This window comes from Camelina sativa, chromosome 3, assembly GCF_030686135.1.
Source record: "Camelina sativa cultivar CO46 ecotype springtype chromosome 3, ASM3068613v1".
Taxonomy (NCBI): domain Eukaryota; kingdom Viridiplantae; phylum Streptophyta; class Magnoliopsida; order Brassicales; family Brassicaceae; genus Camelina; species Camelina sativa.
In genome coordinates, this window is record NC_141882.1 from 15,186,834 (window position 1) to 15,204,589 (window position 17,756).

The window sequence follows — 17,756 nt, forward strand, 5'->3', positions numbered from 1 at the left end:
GTTTTTAGAAACTCTTTCCCATTTCCTTGAGCTAAGTCCTTATAGACCCGCTAGAACTTTTGTCTCCTATACAGAGAAGAGTGAACAACTTAGACGCCATTCTTAAAATGCTCTTATACAAGAATTTTCCCTATTTCCATATCAGGGCATTAAAGATCATCATACCTATAAGGAGCTGCTGCAATAACTGGTGATGAAGTTATTTGATCATTTCGATCTGCATCACTTGCCGTTGGATAAAGAAACCTCTGTATGGTGAAGTGATGCTGATCCAAATGAGATCAAGGTACTCAAAAAATTTCTAAGTCTATGAGTGGACAAATTATGATTGGTTCCAAGTTCCAACACTACCTCCTCTGTTTTAGTGAACAAGCATGAGGAGAAGAGGAAGCTTGAAAGTAAAGTAATGACAGCTAATGAGAGGGAAAAATGCTTAGGCAGTTCATCTTGTTGTCTTTAAGGAAGTTTCATTTACAAGAAGTGTGACATTATTTTGAAAAATATTCTATAAATTTGAGATTCAAACCAAACTTGGAGGCCGTTTTCGTACCTTGCTTGGATTTATGAGAGTTTTGTGTTACCAAACTTTATTGTTATGAAAGATTTATGAAATTTAAGATGTTATGAAGAATTGTTAAACGTTTAACAAATGTCAGTAAAGTACTACATTTAGTTCGATCGAATCAGGCCTTATATAGTGTCCCACGTCGGTTGTCATTTGTAAGGATGGTAGAAAGTTTGAGATTAACCAATGAACACACATGACACATGTTATGATGTTCACTATCTTGTTCATTTTAGCACATATATTAGTCTAATCATTCAATCAGTTGACAAATCTATTAGAACTTTTGACTAGCCATACAAGAATATTAATTTGACTAGCCAAATTGATGTTTCTTAGTTTGCAAAATTCTCTAGAAATTCTCATATACGCCGTCAACGGAGAGGATAAAAAGTGCGGTCGAATTGCTGGTATGAATGAACCATGTATTTGTTCCCATCGAGAACATATGTAGTGGAGCGTTACTTGTTCTAAAACATGAACTGCTTATGGTTTTCAATGTTTGAAGAAAATTCAAGATCCACAATGAACATCTCATATTCTTATGGTTTAGTGGTTCTCCCTCTTATTCTTTTTACCTAAACATATTTTGAAAAGATTCTATAATTTATCCAAACCTAACCTGTTATCCAAATTTTCTTTTAATATCTATTATATAATAAAAAAATAATTTTGGTATACTTATTAACATTCTATAATATTATTTTCTATCTAAAATGCTAAATATTGTTAATATATAATATAGTAGCAGTCTTTAATTTAATATAATTTCATATACCAATATCATATAATATTTGGACATTTAGTTGCAAACAAATATATGTTGAAGAACAAAGTAAGCTAATATTACAAATTATTTTAAATATAATATTTCGGATTGTTTCTGATCCGCAAAATAATTTGATAGTTCTACGGGATACGCTTTCTGTATTTGAAGCCATAATTTCTAGGATCACAAACAATCCTTTTCTTATTTTTCATGCATGATTTAAATGATACAGTGATAAACTAGGTCGGCAATGTTACTCAAAGCATTAATTCAAGATCACTCGGGTCTAGTCGATTTGTATTCATATTATGACTCTAAGCAAATATAAAACCGCAAAAACTCTCTCTTATAGAGCTTCTCACAAATGGCGACTACAGTGCTTCACTTAACCTTCGGTCGTGCCGTCTCATCTTCATCAAACATACGGCACTGGACCTCAACCGCGAAGCATCAACTCAGTTCGGTCAAATCCGTAACATATACGACTCCTCCTTCTAGGGATGTTCGACGGAGACGGAAGAATAATAATGATAAAGACGGAGCCACGGTGGCAAAGATGGTGGAGAATCCTAATCCAAAGTGGAGGCGGCGCGTCCTGATTTGAGAAAGAGCTTGTCTGACGTTTTGGTGGAAGCGAGAGAATTCGTAGGAGATGGAAGAGGTCCACCTCGTTTGTCCTCTCTTTCCCCTTCTGATTTATCGAGGTGGACATTTCGGTTTACTTTTGGGTTTGGTTTAGTTTGATTAATCCAGTTTTATGAAAACTTTAGCCAAACTCAAATCAAATTTAATTTGGTCCGGTTTGGTGTAATTGGTTTTTGGGTTAAATTAGGTTTGGGTTGGTTCAGTTTGGTTTCACTTTCTCTAGAGCTAGAAAGTGTAATTTTGTTATTTAAATTTTATATTAAAAACGTTACATTGATGGCAATAGAAAATTGGTGAAAATGAGATAGTTGTAGAAATTAGGAAATACTTGAATATATGATGAATATAGGGGAAGACACTTTGGATTTTTTTTTTCTTTTTTTCTTTCTTTCTAACTTGTAGAATGGTAATTTAGAATTAGGAATTTTAGGATTGAGACTTGAGCCTACCTAAGTAAAATCTTATTATATAAACCTTAGTTTCTAAACTTAGTAATTCATATAAACGCGACATGTGTCAAATATATCAATATTATTTTGACATGTGTGAAAAGAAAATATATTTAACAAATATAAGAAAATTAAAAAAAACTTAAAAATAAAAGGATTACAATTAACCTTTTTGAAAAGTATATAAAACCAAAAGTAATCTATTATATAACTAATTGGAATAGGAAAATTATCTATTAAATTACTAATTCAATAGGAAAATATTTACAGTTAATAAGGAAAATATTTGTAATTTAATTGCAATTATTATTTATTATAATCATATAGTAAAAAGAAATTTATACAGAAAAATGATTAAAGTATAAAAAGGTTTAATGTATTAAACTTAGTGATTAACATAATATAAGAAAAATAAGATAATCAAATCATTCACAAACAAAGGATTATTAATAATCCTTTGTTTATTTATATTTTGTTATTATATAAATTTTGGTTTTCAAAGTTAGTAACTCATGTAATTGCAACACATGTCAATTTTAACAATTTTTTTGTCTTGTGTTATACAAAAACTTTGTTTTAACATATTTGTAAATTATAAGAAATTAAAAATTTAAACAATTTAATAAATAGAAAAGATAGTTCATATATGTATATAAAAAATAAAACTAGTTCTAATTTTAAATTACTACTCCTATAAGAAAATGAATTATGAAAATTATACACTTAATTACTATAATACTATTATTTAAACAAATTATACAGTCAATTATTAATTCTAAAAGGAAAAGGATTGTAAATACTCACTTTTACATAAACAAATGATTATTAATAATTTTCGCACTAGAGAGAGTCTTTATATTAGTTAACTCAACTAAGCTTTATTCTCAATTTAGGGTTTGCATATACTTTTAAGTCATCGTTTACTAGAAAAAATGTGTTCATCCGCTACTTTTTGAGTAAGAGATCTACATAGATAACTCAAAAAGCCAGTTTTACTGGATACTGTGTTCGTGAGTTTGCTGTTGTACCAAGATATCAATTCTAAGACCATGCTTAAAAAGTTAAACACTCTCTTTCGAATTGTCTCTTTTTTTCTTTTCTTTTTGTTAAAGGTCGATTTGTGTCTCTTTGATTCTGTAGTTAACTATGTATGTTTGTGTTCATAGACGTTGCTATGTTGTTGATTTGCATTGCCACATCAACAATCTCCCAGGCAGTACTGTTGAAGAGAAGAAACAAAACAAAATCGGGATGTCGTTGATTAGATGGATCATAGTTTTTTCAGCCGTTGTTAAAGTAAATGTTTTTTTTAGGTAGAATTCGTTAATGTAAACTTAATTTATAGTTTTTTACATATATTTTTACTGATAATTATTTTTAATATATTCCAAAATTGAGGGGAAAAGAATATGAGGATGAGATATGAAATAATTATTATAATTTTTTTTAACAGACATCTGCTGAAAATAATGTTGATTGTGTTGATGTATATAACCAACCGGCGTTTGATCATGATCTTTTATAAAAACACAAGATTCAGGTTTAATTAATTTTTTTCTATCATTTTATTTAGTAATTTTATTATATAAACCTTAGTTTCCAAAGTTAGTAATTCATATAATCATGAAATGTGTCAAGTATATCAATATTTTTTTGACATGTGTGAAAAGAAAATTTATTTAACAATTATAGATAAATTAAAAAAAAAACTTAAAAATAAAAGGATTACAATTAATATTTTTGAATAGTATATAAAACTAAAAGTAATTTATTAAAAATAACTAATTATAATAGGAAAATTATCTATTAAATTACTAATTCAATAGGAAAATAAGTGCAGTTAATAAGAAAAAATATTTGCAATTTAATTGCAATTATTATTTATTATAATCATATAGTAAAAAGAATTTTTTACAGAAATGTGATTAAAGTAGAAAATGTTTTAATGTGTTAAACTTAGTGATTAACATAATATAAGAAAAATAAGATAATCAAAATAAGAAATTAATGTAATTTTCTTAAGTTTTCAATTTGTGAATGATTTGATAGCGTATTCAATATTATGTTATTATATAAACTTTGGTTTTCAAAGCTAGTAACTTATGTGATCACCACACGTGTCAATTTTAACAATTAATTTTTGTGTCATGTGTTATACGAAAATTTTGTTTTAACATATTTATAAATTATAAGAAATTAAAAATTTAAGCAATTTTATAAATAGAAAAGATAGTTCATATATGTATATAAAACATAATACTAGTTAATTTATATAATAAACAATAATTATATTGGAAATAAAATCAAATACAGTATGAGTTTTAGACTTAGAGTTCCATATTATTTATTTAACTAAATTAAGAAATATATTTTTTTTTTTAAACAGTTTCTTTTCGTATTCTGTTAAAAACTTTGATATAATTTTCATGGATCTCCGAAACGTCATCATAAGAAACTCGGGGAGTGCGTAATTTCAAATTATTGAAGTATTGACATGTAAAGGGATTTTCATTTCTGATGTTGTTGTCTTTGATTAGGGTTTTTGATATATGGTGCCTTCACATTCCAGTCAGCGATCGTACTCCTGCTAAAGGTACGTACCCTTTTGTTTCCCCTTCAATTCACAATAAGTCAATAACACAAATGGTTAACTGACGAAGAAGATCAGCAAATGAAGCCTTTTTTATTTGTGTTCTGTTGTATTCAGAATTGGTGAAGCTTATTGAGAAGACTGTTAAGTCGGAGTACTATCGGTTGCCAAACAGACCTATATATCTAGTTGGAGAATCTATTGGAGCATGTCTTGCTTTAGATGTTGCAGCCAGGAATCCCAATATTGATATCTTAGTATCCCAATACTTACGGGAAGATTAATTGTTATAGATTCAATAGATTCTCCAACTAGATATATAGGGATACTAATAGATCTAAATGTATCCTCTCTTGTCTATAAGTATAACAACTAGATATATAGGGATACTAATAGATCTAAATGTATCGTCTATTTGTTGTTTTAACTCATATGTGTATATAATCTAAATGTATCCTCATATGCTTTACAGGGAGGTTCTACTATTACTTTGGCAAACCAATAGAAACAGCAGGTATATATGTATATAATCTAAATGTATCCTCTCTTCTCTTGTCTCTACATCAAATCGCTGACCTCAATGATGGCGGGTTTTCTTATTTCATGGCAGGTAAGGAGAAAGAGTTGAAAGACAAAGACAAGACACAAGAGCTTTACTTGCAAGTAAAGTAACAATGTCTTGCCTATTTAAAAGTAAAAAGAAAGAGTGATCCTCACAGATACTTGTTGCCAAGGATGTTGTATCAAGCTTCACATGGTTGGTCTTCTGAAATTCCAACGTTTGATCTCTAAAATCTCTCTTTGAATTATATTTACTGTACTGTGTCTATATATGTTGTACACATCTATTCATATGATGTTTAGAGGTTCTAAGTTTCTTTAGAGATCTAAGATCTTTTATTTGGTTCGTGGAAAAATAAGACAATAATTTCATTCAACTGAATGTACAAGACATAGATTAATCTGATTAAAATGTGGGTTCTTCATTTACATGTTATCAAGTTATAGATAAATTGACGCTTGTTAATACAAAGCTAGTTGTATCTGTGCTTGCTCTATTGTTGTGATTGTTATCCTTTAATGAATTTCCAGTCTTTTGTGTTACTAGTATAATTTTGTAATTTATGTTAAAAGTTTGAAATTGTATAAATACTTAACATTAATACCAAAAATTTTAGAGATAAGTTCTTTAAACAAATTCGTAGCTGATCCAAATGCTCCAAATGCTTTAAAGAAATCTCTAACTTGTGTGTGAAGCGGATGTTTTTCATGTGTAAGTGAATATTGTGGAGAGTGGAGAGAGTCACCAAAGTATTCGCCAGAATGTTAAACTTTTATTCTTCATCTGATTAACGACATCTGGTGTGGTAAGATGTTTTTAGAAACTATCGATTACAAGTTAAGCAAAACATAAGAGTATAAGTAAAAATTAACAATTAGATGTTCATTTCTATTCTGGTCATTACTATTCTTAATTATCACCATTTTACTTAATTACTTTTGCTTTTTAATTAACTTTAAGTTCAATTATTTGTAGGTGCTAATAAAAAAAAGAAAATACATTAAAACCTCTATAAAATCTGTGAGAACAGTTTATGTACTTGTAATGTTCAGTTTCTCACTTTTTATATACAGTTTTCTTTAATCTCAGTGTGATAATGTTTCGTCATGGCTAAATCAATAAACACAACACACATGATAAAACCTTCGTATACTACATGGATCTTTCGAATACAAAACACTCAGACAAGAAAGAGCAAATCACTTTACTTTTGCTAGACCATTTCCAATTTCTACAAAAATAGAAATACTGAAAAAAGATTTGTAATCTCAAATCAGCTTTGTGTGTGGCATTTCTCTATTCCACAGTCACCCTTGCAAGATCCCTCTAGCAACCTGACCATTCCTCAAGAAATCAAGTTTTCTTCTTTCTAGCATCAGCTTTCCAATCTCTTTGATGCCTCCTTATCTTCCGTTTAACCAACTCACAAGAACCATCTTGAGCTTTGTTCACAATCAAATGAGCTCTTCTAGCTTCTTTTTTCCAATCTCTATCGCAGTAAACACGCCGCACAAAGTTGTCAACATAACCACCACCACTAAGTCCATTAAACTCTAGCTCCTCCTCCTCCTCCTCCTCTTCTTCTTCTTCTTCTTCATGTAGTCCCATGGTCTCAAACGAGAGACTCCCATCCATACCCGCTTCTTCCCTCATCCTCTTCCTGGCTCTGTACCTACGTTGTCTTTCTCTGTTCTTCATCCGACGAATCATGACTTCATCTTTGTCTATCAACCCTTCTTTCTCATCAATGCTCAAACCATTACTCATCTCTCCTACAATTCCCATTTTTACTCAAAACCTTGACAAAAAAAACTGATCTTAAAGGTAATGCATTTAAAGGACGAATCTTTTAACTCTATAAAACCCTAGGAGATTAATTCCACAAGCTTAAGGCACAAAACACACACAAAAATGTAAACTTTTTCACTAGATTCGTTAAAAATAGCAATCAACCAAAATTAGCAGATTGTGTTTTTTTTTTGTCTTGTATTTGCTTTTCAAGTTGAGGAAACAGAGAAGTTCGATACTCAAATCAAAGACACTCCTATCGATGATTAGGTTAAGAGGGAGGGCTAAAACCCATAAATTACCAAAATCATAAAAAAAAAAAAAAAAAAAAAAAAAAAAAAAACGAAAACCAAAATCAATAAAGGTCATACCTTTCAACTGTTATGTGTGCCTGCCTCTCAGGTGAACAAAAGATACTAAAGTAGCGATTCGGTTCCTCTGCTTTGAAGGTTATGAACGGGAGAGAGAGAGAGAGAGAGAGAGAGAGAGAGAGAGAGAGAGAGAGAGAGAGAGAGAGAAAAGATTGTTGTTTATGAGTTCTCTGTCAAAAAATTGATGAAAAAAAAGAGGCATCTTGACGAAGACCTTGTACAAGATCATTTTTGTATGAATAGATTATGTGTGAACTCAACTAACAAAGTGGGGTGGTGGCGCAGTTGGCTAGCGCGTAGGTCTCATAGCTACTGAGTGATCCTGAGGTCGAGAGTTCGAGCCTCTCTCACCCCATTTCTTTTACTTTTTATGAACCATTTCACTAAAAGCTCCATTTGATCAAAAATAAAAAATTAGAGCTTTTTCTTCAATTCGTTTCTCTCTTTCTCTCTACACTGAGTTTAACTGAGCGATTTGACCTAAAAATCAGATCTTTATCATTCGATTTTTCCTCTGTTGAAAAAGGCGTGTATTTGATTGTTAGTGCGTTCGATTATAGATGCTTCTGAGTTGGGGAACGCTTGCTGATTCGGTTTTAGTTTTGCATATTTGGATAAAGGGTGATCTTTAGATTCACTAGTTTAAGATTCAAAGCTGTGAAAGAGTGAGTCTTTAGCTGATTCAGACATTGTGGTTTTAGATCAGAATTTGTGAGTTTTATTTAGTCTGTTTGTGAGATGGATAGGTCTTGGAATAGTGATCAGTTAGGTGTGAATAAGATTGGGCAGAACATAAAGAAGACTCCTTTACACCAACCCGATTTCTCATATGGTATTGGTATCGCTTCGGCAAGGTCTCAACAACCGCAACCACAAGTTTATAACATAGTTGGTGAGAATGGCTTTAGAAGTTTACCTCAGCCTCCTCAGAATCCACTAAAGCCTCAGCAGAAGAAGATTAGACCAGCGGCTCAAACACAGATAAATTGGCCCCGTGATCCTCATCCTTCTCGTGTTGTGGCACAACCAACTCATGAGCTAGTTGTGAGACCACCACCAATGCAACCTTATATGCATCAGGGTTCACAACCAATGACGGGTCATGAAGAACAATTGTTTTCCAATACAGCTGAGTCCCCTGTCTCAGTGTATATGCGTTGTCTTCAAAGCTCACTAGGAGATTCAGGACCTAATGGAAACCAAATGCAGTCATCTCATGAGTACCATCAACCACCACAAACGCATATTCATCACTCGCCACGGTTCAGTGGTGCTGCACGCGACAAGCCCATTTTGCCTACTCCTCCTAGGTTCAACTGTCAGCAACAACAGATATATAATAATAGTCTTCACACTCCAAGTCCAAGGTTCAACGGTCGTGGGATATTACCCACTCCTACAAGAGGCTCAACATTCTCATCCATGGGTCAACTTGGAATTCTTGGTCCGGGCTCTCTTCCTCAGCATCCTGCATCTTCTGGTCTTGTGTTCCCATCATCACCGTATGGGCTTTTCCCAAACTCTAGTCCAAGATATAGATAACTCTTATTCATTCTACTCTTTAGGTTAGTAGTGTCTTTGTACTATGAAAAGGGTTGAAATGACTAGAAAATGGAACTTCAATCAACTCGTTTTCGTCCTTATTGTACACCAATCCTCTTCTGCTTCACTACGACATTGTACCACTACGTAGACTGTTATGAGCCAAAGCCTTAGCCTTAGCTCTAGTTGTCACACCCGTTATTTAAACTAAAGAACAAGGAGATTGAAAGCTAACTTCCCTTTAACCCAAGTCTCTCTTTGAGAATTAGGTTAATTGTTGGAAGCTTGGAATTCTCATTAGCATAAGAGGGTTCTTATATAGAACCTTACAAACCGATCTATCTCTCATATAAAACCTTAAATCTAACTTAAAAGGAATAAAACCATAATTATATATCCTAATAATATATCAAAAGCCAATGATCGTATCATTACTCCTCTCCTCCACTTGAAGCTTGTCCTCAAGCTTCAGCTCATGGCATGTCCTCCTCTTCAATTGGTTCGTCGTCCTGATTAGCTCCATCATTGACTACCGTGATTTGAAAAAGGACTGGTTTGCAAACATGCTCTCGGGTGAAGAATTCATCACAGTTGAAGCAGAGACCTTTTGCTCGTCGCTCTTCCATTTCTGCGGTGGTCAATTTCTTCAAAAACAGTTGTTGAGGAGCCACTACCGCCTTCGTTTCTAAGCTTATCCTCTTTCCCTCCTCTCAATCCTGTCTGCACACGGAAATCACCTTGTGAGAAGTCAGAATTAGTTTTCTCTCCAATCTGTCTCACATGCCAATCTCCACCTCTATCTGTTCGCCGGTGACCTCGCTCCTTCTCCTCCGAGCAAAACAGCCATGGTCCACAAGAGTAAGCGTTTTTTTGTTCCTCTCTCATCTGATTGGCTTTTGTCATCACAGATGCTTGCTCACCAAACGCTTGATTCAGTTGTGTTGCAGCAGATTTTGAAGTCTCGTTCAAGGTTGTGGCTTTTGTTGTTACCAAACTTTTCTGCATCTCCGTCTGCTCTTGTCGTAACTCTTTTACAAGAGCTTTTGTCTTATCATGTTGTTCTTCATGCAAGGCTGCGACCGTCTCTAGTGTCGTTGAAGTTGTGTCCAACGCGGCTTGTTGCGTCTCCGTAGTTGTTTTGAGGTTTTCCACTGTTGAACACAAGGGATTCAATATTCCCTTGATTTCATAGATTTCCCTCTTCATGTCTTCCATCTTTGTGTCCAAACTCTCTATCTTTGCAAACAACTTTGCGAGTTCTGCCGCAACAAAATCGTTCTCACCCATTGAATCGGTTGGCTCTGATATCAAGTTGTTATGAGCCAAAGCCTTAGCCTTAGCTCTAGTTGTCACACTCGTTATTTAAACTAAAGAACAAGGAGATTGAAAGTTAACTTCCCTTTAACCCAAGTCTCTCTTTGAGAATTAGGTTATTGTTGGAAGTTTGGAATTCTCATTAGCATAAGAGGATTCTTATATAAAACCTTACAAACCGATCTATCTCTCCTATTAAAAGGAAACTATATAAAACCTTAAATCTAACTTAAAGGAATAAAACCATAATTATATATCCTAATAATATATCAAAAGCCAATGATCGTATCATAGACTTACATCATTTCTTGCTATGCACGAGAACCTAACATCAACAACGGGTTATATTCATCCTTTCTTGCTATATTGATCCACGGGGTCCCTATTTCATCTTCTGTTCTTCTTGCCTCTTCTATTCTCTCGGGCGACGTACACATAAATCGTCATCTAGACTTGTGTAGTGATTGATAGATAACGCATAGTTCTCTCCTTGAAACACCTAAACCAGAAATATAGCATGCCCAAACTTTTTTCATTAGCACCGTTAACTACTTTGTGGAAACGTTATAATTCATATCACCAAAGATACTTCCGATATTAGTATTATTACTATTAATACTCATTTATATAAAAATCTTCAAAAAAGATAAGATTTTCGATGGTTAATATTTTGAGAGTTTCAAATGGAAACAAATTCTTGTATTAAAAATGATATCATATGCAAAAAAAAAAAAAAGTATTAAATGCATAAAATCCTAGAAAATAAGAGTTTAAGGGGTTTGATGAATCTACAAATATTTTACATGATATCAATGGAAACAAACTCATGCAAAAGATATAAAGAAATAAAATATATATATAAAAAAGGAGAACATGTAAAAATGACAGAAAAATATAATTTTTATATAAAAATATATAAATAGTTAAATACCTTTCACTTAAATTGAAATAAAAATAGAAAAACACATACATTAATGCGTTTTATTATTGAAATAAATCAAGAACTAAAAGTGCAAAAAATCAGGAATTTAAAATCAATCATGATGTATATGACAAGGAAATATTGTATATATATATATATATATATAATGCAAATGTGTGTAAAATTCTTAGTGACAGTTTCTTCTTTGCAAAAAAACGTTATGTATCAGCAGCGACCACGAAATGATTACTCGAGAGTGAACAACATGCGGAAGAGTAACTTCGACCTACTACACGCTAACTCTAACGCCGTTCATCAGCCACCGCAACCACAACCTCAGACACAAGTGTACATCATAGACAAGAACGACTTCAAGAGCCTTGTTCAGAAACTAACGAGTTCAGAATCATGTGAGCGTTTACCTCAAAACCATCAGAAGATTATACCAGAGTCGATAAACCGGACCTCATCGGTTCCTCCAAGTGCAATGTCGGCGGCTCAAGAGGATCCTGATGTCTCATTGTATATGCGTTATCTTCAAAGCTGCTTACTCGAAGAATCATCAGGATCTAATATTATTGGAGACCACTTCCAACAACCATTTGATGATGATAAGTATGAATCTCACATGCTGGTTCAAGCTCCTACGCAATCAATGCCACAGTGCAATGGTTTTGAACCGGTCATCATACCTAATAGTAGTAATACTTTCCCCTCTTCCTGGTTCAATGGCTCTCCCCAACATATGCAGCATGATGCTTCCTTACTACAATTAACAAGAGTTGATTATCCACAACCACTTAGCTTCACATTTTCGTCTATGACTCAACCTGGAGGCTTTGGTCCGGATCTAGACGGTATTAGTCTTGATGAGATTTTTGATGTCCCATACGAAATAAATTCATAATTTATTTTCCCAATCGTGAATAATAAATTTAAAAATATTACTCTTATGTTTTCCTTATTTCACATATCATAGAAATGTTAATAAATTTTAATTAGAACCTGATCCTTCTCTTTTCATGTATCTCTGTCTTGTTGCAAACAAAACCGGACACAAGTTGGCTTACAAAGAGTTACAAACAAACACACAAACCCAATCCAAGATTCTTGGTATGATGAAATTGAAGCACAGTTCGAAAAAAAATATCTCATTAGCTGAGTCTTTCTTGCATACAAACTAGTAGAAACTACCAAACTTGGTATTTATCTAGAATTAGAAGCAAGAGACTGAAGAAACAGAGAGGGGGTAAGAGAAGCTGTTAGCATACTGAAATGAGAGTGTCTGTCCAGGACCAAGAGGTTGACCGTCGTTCACCAGACAATCATCATAGCAGAGTCGCCTGAAAACTCTAGGGTTAACCAGTCTAACTGAGCTGAACCAGCCACAACTGACGTGGATCTCCGCGATATTGCATTCCGAGACACAGGCGTTGAAGATCTCAACTGTATATGCAGGAACTCCACTTGGAAGTGGGTTTGTTGTGCCTTGAAAGAGAACAATATCATCTTTTGAGCAATCTTGTCCGATCCTGTTGGTCCCATCGCCAATGTCTGAAAATGTATATAAAGATGTGTCTTTTTAGGTTCTTAATACATAAAAACAGTAAGATTGATCTTTTAGTTGATATGTGAAGCCAACAAGTGTCTATGTAGTACCAGGAGAGAGCAAAAGCTTCCTAGAAAGGGCGGTGCGATTTTTGGAAATGGAAATGAAGGTTCTTGTACTGAGAGCAATGCCTCTTTCATCACTGGAACCTTCCAATTCATTGGCCTTCACAGCTGCAACATTAACAAAACTCGAAAACAGAATTGGTTTATGGTAAGAAGAAGAAAAGAGAGAGAGAGGGATATTATAGATAAGAACTTACACAGAGCAAGAGACAGAAACATTCCAAGAACTATGAAGAAGAGCCAGTGTTGGAATTGGTAGATGTGTTCCATTCTCATGCACTGGCCAAAAGATGTGGAGGGCTACTTCTCTGTTCTAGTTAGATGGAGACGTTTTTTATACAAGGGTATAATACACATGCATGGTAGAGAGAGTTGAGAGAAAGAAACTTAAGAAATGGAAGTTTGTGATTGCATGCATGTCTGCTGCTTCTTCCATAAGGGTATGGACCAATACCCTGTTTCATCTGAAAATCTATCTGCCTCGAGATTCAGAAGAAACATAACTATTACCAAAATTTTGTTAATAAGTTTTGAAAAAAAGGCTGACAAAAAAGTAGTTGAAGTCATTAATTAAACAGAACCGTAATGAAATACCTATCAGCAAATGAGAGTTATCACAATTTGGAAACCAACCTTGTTTACAAGAAGTAGAGAATTATAACAAGTCAACCAAGTTTCATCATTTTCCAAAAACCTTTTTATAGTTACAGAGAGCAAAAGCAGGAAACATATAGCAGGTATAGACTATAGAGAAGTGGTCTTCTCTAGGCCTAGTCCAAACTGTAGAGTAAGATAGAGCTTGATAGAACAAGAGAGGTTTAAAGAGAGATTACAGGCTTTGGTTTGTTTGAGTTATCATAAAGTTTCTCTTGTTTCCACGAGTTATCATCAAATACATTAGGGAATATATACTTTGGTTGATCACTTAGCCTTTAACAAGGTTGTTCCACATGAAGTTGGAGTAAAGAAGACTCGCTTATAGCATGTGAAAACAGTTACAAGTTCTTCAGAAAAAAATAAATCAAGTTGTTGACATAGACACCGATAACGAATCATTGTTCTAAAGAATATGTTCCTACGGAGACCTGGTGTATATTGTAACATTTAGGCAACACTATGTAGAAAGGAGTGACTACAAAATAAATCCCAAGCATCTTCCATTTTACTAGCCTTGCGAGGTTACAAGGCTTGGTAAGGTGGAAGATGCGTGGGATTTATTTAGTTTGTTACCCCCTTCACTAATCCCTTACCCAAGAAAAGACAGTGTACAACCATAAGTACCACCATGAGGTAACACAAAAGCATTCCACATTAAAAGGCAAAAGATGATAGTGTATACTAAAAGCCAAGAATCCACTTCACTGCTCTTTTTTACGCATTGACCACCATTCTCTACTCTCTCTTTAAAGAGTAGCAAAATCCATTCATGAGATTATTATAAGTCACTTCGTCTAGGAAGCAAACTCCATGCTGCTTACCAAAATGCAGTGACTTATAATACTCTCATAAACAAAATCTTCCCAAGACAATTTAAAAGACTACGCAAGAGAATATTTGAGTTTCTCATCATTTACAGATCCTGCTGATTCGTATATCCTGAAATCCATATAGATCAAAACATCTCCATAACTGAAACATGAGAGCATCCCTAAACTCAAATACAGTTAAAAACAAACAAGAGTATCAAAATCTCTTAAGGAGGTAATTTGCTGGCACCAAGAAACAGTTACAGGATTTACCTTTTCCGATGAAGAGGGCTCTCCGTCGTCATCGGCATGGATGAAATCGAAATCCGTATCTCTCTGTTTCGTGAGTAACTCTGTAAACGGCGTACGGCCCAACCCTCTAAAACAGTTTGTTTGTTGAGTGGAAGAGAGAGTTTATAGGATAGAACCGCTAAATTAAAATGACGGTTTGAACTTCTCAGTCCGGTTTAGTAATATAATTGAAAAGAACCGGTGCTCCCTAATTAGTAATTACGAAGGAGGTTTGGTTGACCTTTTCTTTAATTCAGTTTCAATTAAACCAGATCATTTACACATATAATAATGGGTAAAGATTATTTAACTAATTATTTTCATAAAACAGAGACATCATCGTCCACTAGGCAAACTATATATAATGTATATGCCAATGGAAGTTCCAATCCAAATTCTAATAAACTCAAAGCTACAAAGCCATTAGATGAGTAAAGCTAGAAAACAGAAACAAGCTCTGTTTGCTGCCAGACACCAACATTGGACAACAAGTTCTAACAACTGATATCAGATTCAACGCGCATGTTCTCTTGATTCTGAATTCAACGCATGTTCTCTCTCCTTCGGGCGTATCTGGTCCTGTCGTGGTACTTTGGTTTATCAGAGCTTCTCTGGGTTGTTAGCTCTGTGATCCTTCTCTGTCTCTCTGGAGGACGTTGGACTATTTCTCCATTTTCAAACAGCTCAGCTGCAATACGTACATGAAGAGTTTGGATTACAAAGCGAGCTTAGTACAAGTTAACCTCTGTCAACAACATAGAATATAATCAAACATAGACGCTAGTTTCAAGATTTAACCCTCAAGCTTCACAAACAGCTTCTTCTATCAAACAAATAGACTTAAGCTCGTTGCCGAAGATGACATTTACGGCTGGACATCAAAATGTTTTGGCTACCCTATTAGAACAGCTCATGGAATGGAACACACAAAGGTGGCTTTTTATATGTTAACATCTAAAGCGAGAGCCTAGTTTTAAGATTCAACCCTCAAGCTTCACAAACAGCTACTCTATCAAACAAACAGACTGAAGCTTAAGGCTGGAACCAGGAAATTGTTTTAGCTACCCTATAAGAACAGCTCATGGAACACACAGAGGTGGTACAAAACAAGATTCTGATGTCTTAGTTGAGTGCAGGAATTCGAATCCTTCTTCCGCAGTGTTAAACACAGTAACAAAATCAGTTTTTAATGCTTAAACTAAAGAGTAGAAATTTGAAAAATCTCCTAGTTCTAAGCTTACTCTTGATGGATTATGAAACAGGACAGAACAAAACAGAGAACTTGGAATTCGAAACATGGCTTTGTATTAAAAGCAAACACAAACAACGTAACAACAGAGTTAACATTTCATATAACTCACCTCCGTAATCTTTGTTTTCTTGATCAACATAAGAGTCTGGTAGAATGAAGAGAACACCAGGAAGTCCTGAAACACACATACACAAGAATCAAGAATCATTCATTACATCGCTCGTGTCCTCCTAAAACACAAAACACAAGATCCAGAGATGAAACGGTGTGTTTTCAAATAACATTACCTTCGAGTTTGTTCGATGTCTCCTCATCGATCTCACAGCCAAATCCAAAATACCTTTCACACGACACATTGTATATCTTCTTCTTAGCTTCTTCCTCACTAATCATCATCAACAACAACAAGTTAACTACTTAAAATGCTTTCTTCCATGAAATTTCAAAGATTCGACGAAAATTAGAAAAGAAACCCTAACCTTCCGAGAATTTTAGCTAGGGTTTGAACATAGCAATCAATCATTTGCTGCTTCGTGGCGTTCTCGCCTCCAGGTTTGTCCATTACAATCAGCCAATGCTCATAATCGCATCCAGGGAACAACGGCGCCATCTCAGTGGGAGGTCTGTCGCTGAAATTGGATCCGGATTTGAGCGGAGAGTACGATCCACCGGACCTGTCCATGCGAGTTCGAACCGTTGTGAAACGATTCAACGAAGAGACGAATCCGACGGCATGGGAGATCGCTGCGGTGGAACGACGGGAGAGGAGGTAAGAAGGACAAGGAGAGGTGGCTCCGGAGGTGGAGAAGAAGCGTTTGGCGATGCGTGACGCGGTGGAGCGAGCTAGGGTTTTCGCCATTGAAGAAGCTCTCAGTGTGGTCAAGGAGGGTCTCTCAGAAATGAATGACTAGAATAGGGTTTAAGCAGAAAACCACCGAATTGTTAAATCAGATGGTTCTTTCACTAATGGGCCAATGGGCCGAACTTTTTACCACACAATGAAATTAACCAAAATAATAATTATCTTCATCTTCTTATCTCTTTCTTTTTTTTCTATGTACAATTGCTTTTACCATAATTAACCACCATAAATATGCGTCATCAAATCTGTTTGTCCTAAGGTGATTTTTTTAAGATATCAATTAGGTTCGGACCCGCACGTACACGCGGGCTTATGTTTATAAACAAAATTAATTTTGTATATATAATCAAACTTATACTAATTAAGATTTTAATTTGATATTTGGTTTGGTTTATTAATGTTTGAAAATTTAAAATAATAATGATTTCACCAGTATCTTAAAATTTGGAACAACATAACGGTTGGACTGATAACAAACTAAATCAAATAAATGATTGGTTAGGTTCTATTAAATTTGTGAACTATCAAATTGGATATATAACCGCTAACAGCGATGAAAACCCGTTTGAAACATATACAAATATTTAGGGATGGCCGTAACTCTCTTTTCGTTTTGTCATGTTCCATTTTGTTCTACATCCGTTCTCAAATTTTCGTTGCATAACAGAAAGCATTCCCAATATGGGACATTCTG

At 34.3% G+C, this 17,756-nt stretch overlaps 4 protein-coding genes, 1 non-coding gene and 1 pseudogene across 9 annotated transcripts; 3 read left to right on the forward strand and 3 right to left on the reverse strand.

The window, feature by feature from the left end:
• Positions 1 to 6,714: 6,714 nt before the first annotated feature.
• Positions 6,715 to 7,878, reverse strand: LOC104777308 (uncharacterized). Of its 2 annotated transcripts, none has more exons than XM_010501530.3 (2): positions 7,740 to 7,878; positions 6,715 to 7,352 (listed from the first exon to the last, which is right to left on the reverse strand). In XM_010501530.3, exon 2 carries the CDS (start codon positions 7,345 to 7,347, stop codon positions 6,934 to 6,936), a length of 414 nt encoding a protein of 137 aa, XP_010499832.1. In that variant the 5' UTR covers positions 7,348 to 7,352; positions 7,740 to 7,878; the 3' UTR covers positions 6,715 to 6,933. The 2 variants fall into 2 exon arrangements, with proteins under 2 accessions (XP_010499832.1, XP_010499831.1); XM_010501529.3 differs by having other exon boundaries at positions 6,715 to 7,378; positions 7,740 to 7,877.
• Positions 7,879 to 8,009: 131 nt separating this feature from the next.
• TRNAM-CAU (transfer RNA methionine (anticodon CAU)) lies at positions 8,010 to 8,094 on the forward strand. Its single transcript is given in 2 exon segments — positions 8,010 to 8,047; positions 8,059 to 8,094. It is a non-coding gene; the product is annotated as a tRNA-Met (tRNA).
• LOC104777309 (protein HAIKU1-like) lies at positions 8,016 to 9,380 on the forward strand. Its single transcript, XM_010501531.3, has one exon. It carries the CDS (start codon positions 8,478 to 8,480, stop codon positions 9,279 to 9,281), a length of 804 nt encoding a protein of 267 aa, XP_010499833.1. The 5' UTR covers positions 8,016 to 8,477; the 3' UTR covers positions 9,282 to 9,380.
• Positions 9,381 to 11,702: 2,322 nt separating this feature from the next.
• Positions 11,703 to 12,424, forward strand: LOC104779047 (VQ motif-containing protein 5 pseudogene; annotated as a pseudogene).
• A 231-nt stretch (positions 12,425 to 12,655) lies between these two features.
• On the reverse strand, positions 12,656 to 15,048 carry LOC104777310 (TPD1 protein homolog 1). 4 transcript variants are annotated; one of them, XM_010501534.2, is made up of 4 exons: positions 14,931 to 15,048; positions 13,389 to 14,787; positions 13,177 to 13,299; positions 12,656 to 13,071 (listed from the first exon to the last, which is right to left on the reverse strand). In XM_010501534.2, the coding sequence occupies exons 2-4, from the start codon at positions 13,465 to 13,467 to the stop codon at positions 12,734 to 12,736; spliced, it is 540 nt and encodes a 179-aa protein (XP_010499836.1). In that variant the 5' UTR covers positions 13,468 to 14,787; positions 14,931 to 15,048; the 3' UTR covers positions 12,656 to 12,733. The 4 variants fall into 4 exon arrangements, with proteins under 4 accessions (XP_010499836.1, XP_010499837.1, XP_010499835.1 ...); XM_010501535.2 differs by having other exon boundaries at positions 13,389 to 14,820; positions 14,931 to 15,043; XM_010501533.2 differs by having other exon boundaries at positions 13,389 to 14,839; positions 14,931 to 15,043.
• A 189-nt stretch (positions 15,049 to 15,237) lies between these two features.
• LOC104777311 (multiple organellar RNA editing factor 5, chloroplastic/mitochondrial) lies at positions 15,238 to 17,184 on the reverse strand. The gene is made up of 4 exons (XM_010501536.2): positions 16,680 to 17,184; positions 16,488 to 16,585; positions 16,310 to 16,375; positions 15,238 to 15,636 (listed from the first exon to the last, which is right to left on the reverse strand). Exons 1-4 carry the CDS (start codon positions 17,057 to 17,059, stop codon positions 15,491 to 15,493), a joined length of 690 nt encoding a protein of 229 aa, XP_010499838.1. The 5' UTR covers positions 17,060 to 17,184; the 3' UTR covers positions 15,238 to 15,490.
• Between the last annotated feature and the right edge of the window lie 572 nt (positions 17,185 to 17,756).

Coding starts and splice junctions, on each gene's coding strand:
- LOC104777310 (XM_010501534.2), bottom strand. CDS start 13,467: ATGAGAATGGAACACATCTACCAATTCCAACACTGGCTCTTCTTCATA. Junction 13,300..13,388: donor GTTTCTGTCTCTTGCTCTGT/GTAAGTTCTTAT, acceptor TTAATGTTGCAG/CTGTGAAGGCCAATGAATTG. Junction 13,072..13,176: donor GAAGCTTTTGCTCTCTCCTG/GTACTACATAGA, acceptor ATACATTTTCAG/ACATTGGCGATGGGACCAAC.
- LOC104777309 (XM_010501531.3), top strand. CDS start 8,478: ATGGATAGGTCTTGGAATAGTGATCAGTTAGGTGTGAATAAGATTGGG.
- LOC104777311 (XM_010501536.2), bottom strand. CDS start 17,059: ATGGCGAAAACCCTAGCTCGCTCCACCGCGTCACGCATCGCCAAACGC. Junction 16,376..16,487: donor GACATCGAACAAACTCGAAG/GTAATGTTATTT, acceptor TGTGTGTTTCAG/GACTTCCTGGTGTTCTCTTC. Junction 15,637..16,309: donor AGAAAACAAAGATTACGGAG/GTGAGTTATATG, acceptor TACGTATTGCAG/CTGAGCTGTTTGAAAATGGA.
- LOC104777308 (XM_010501529.3), bottom strand. CDS start 7,365: ATGGGAATTGTAGGAGAGATGAGTAATGGTTTGAGCATTGATGAGAAA.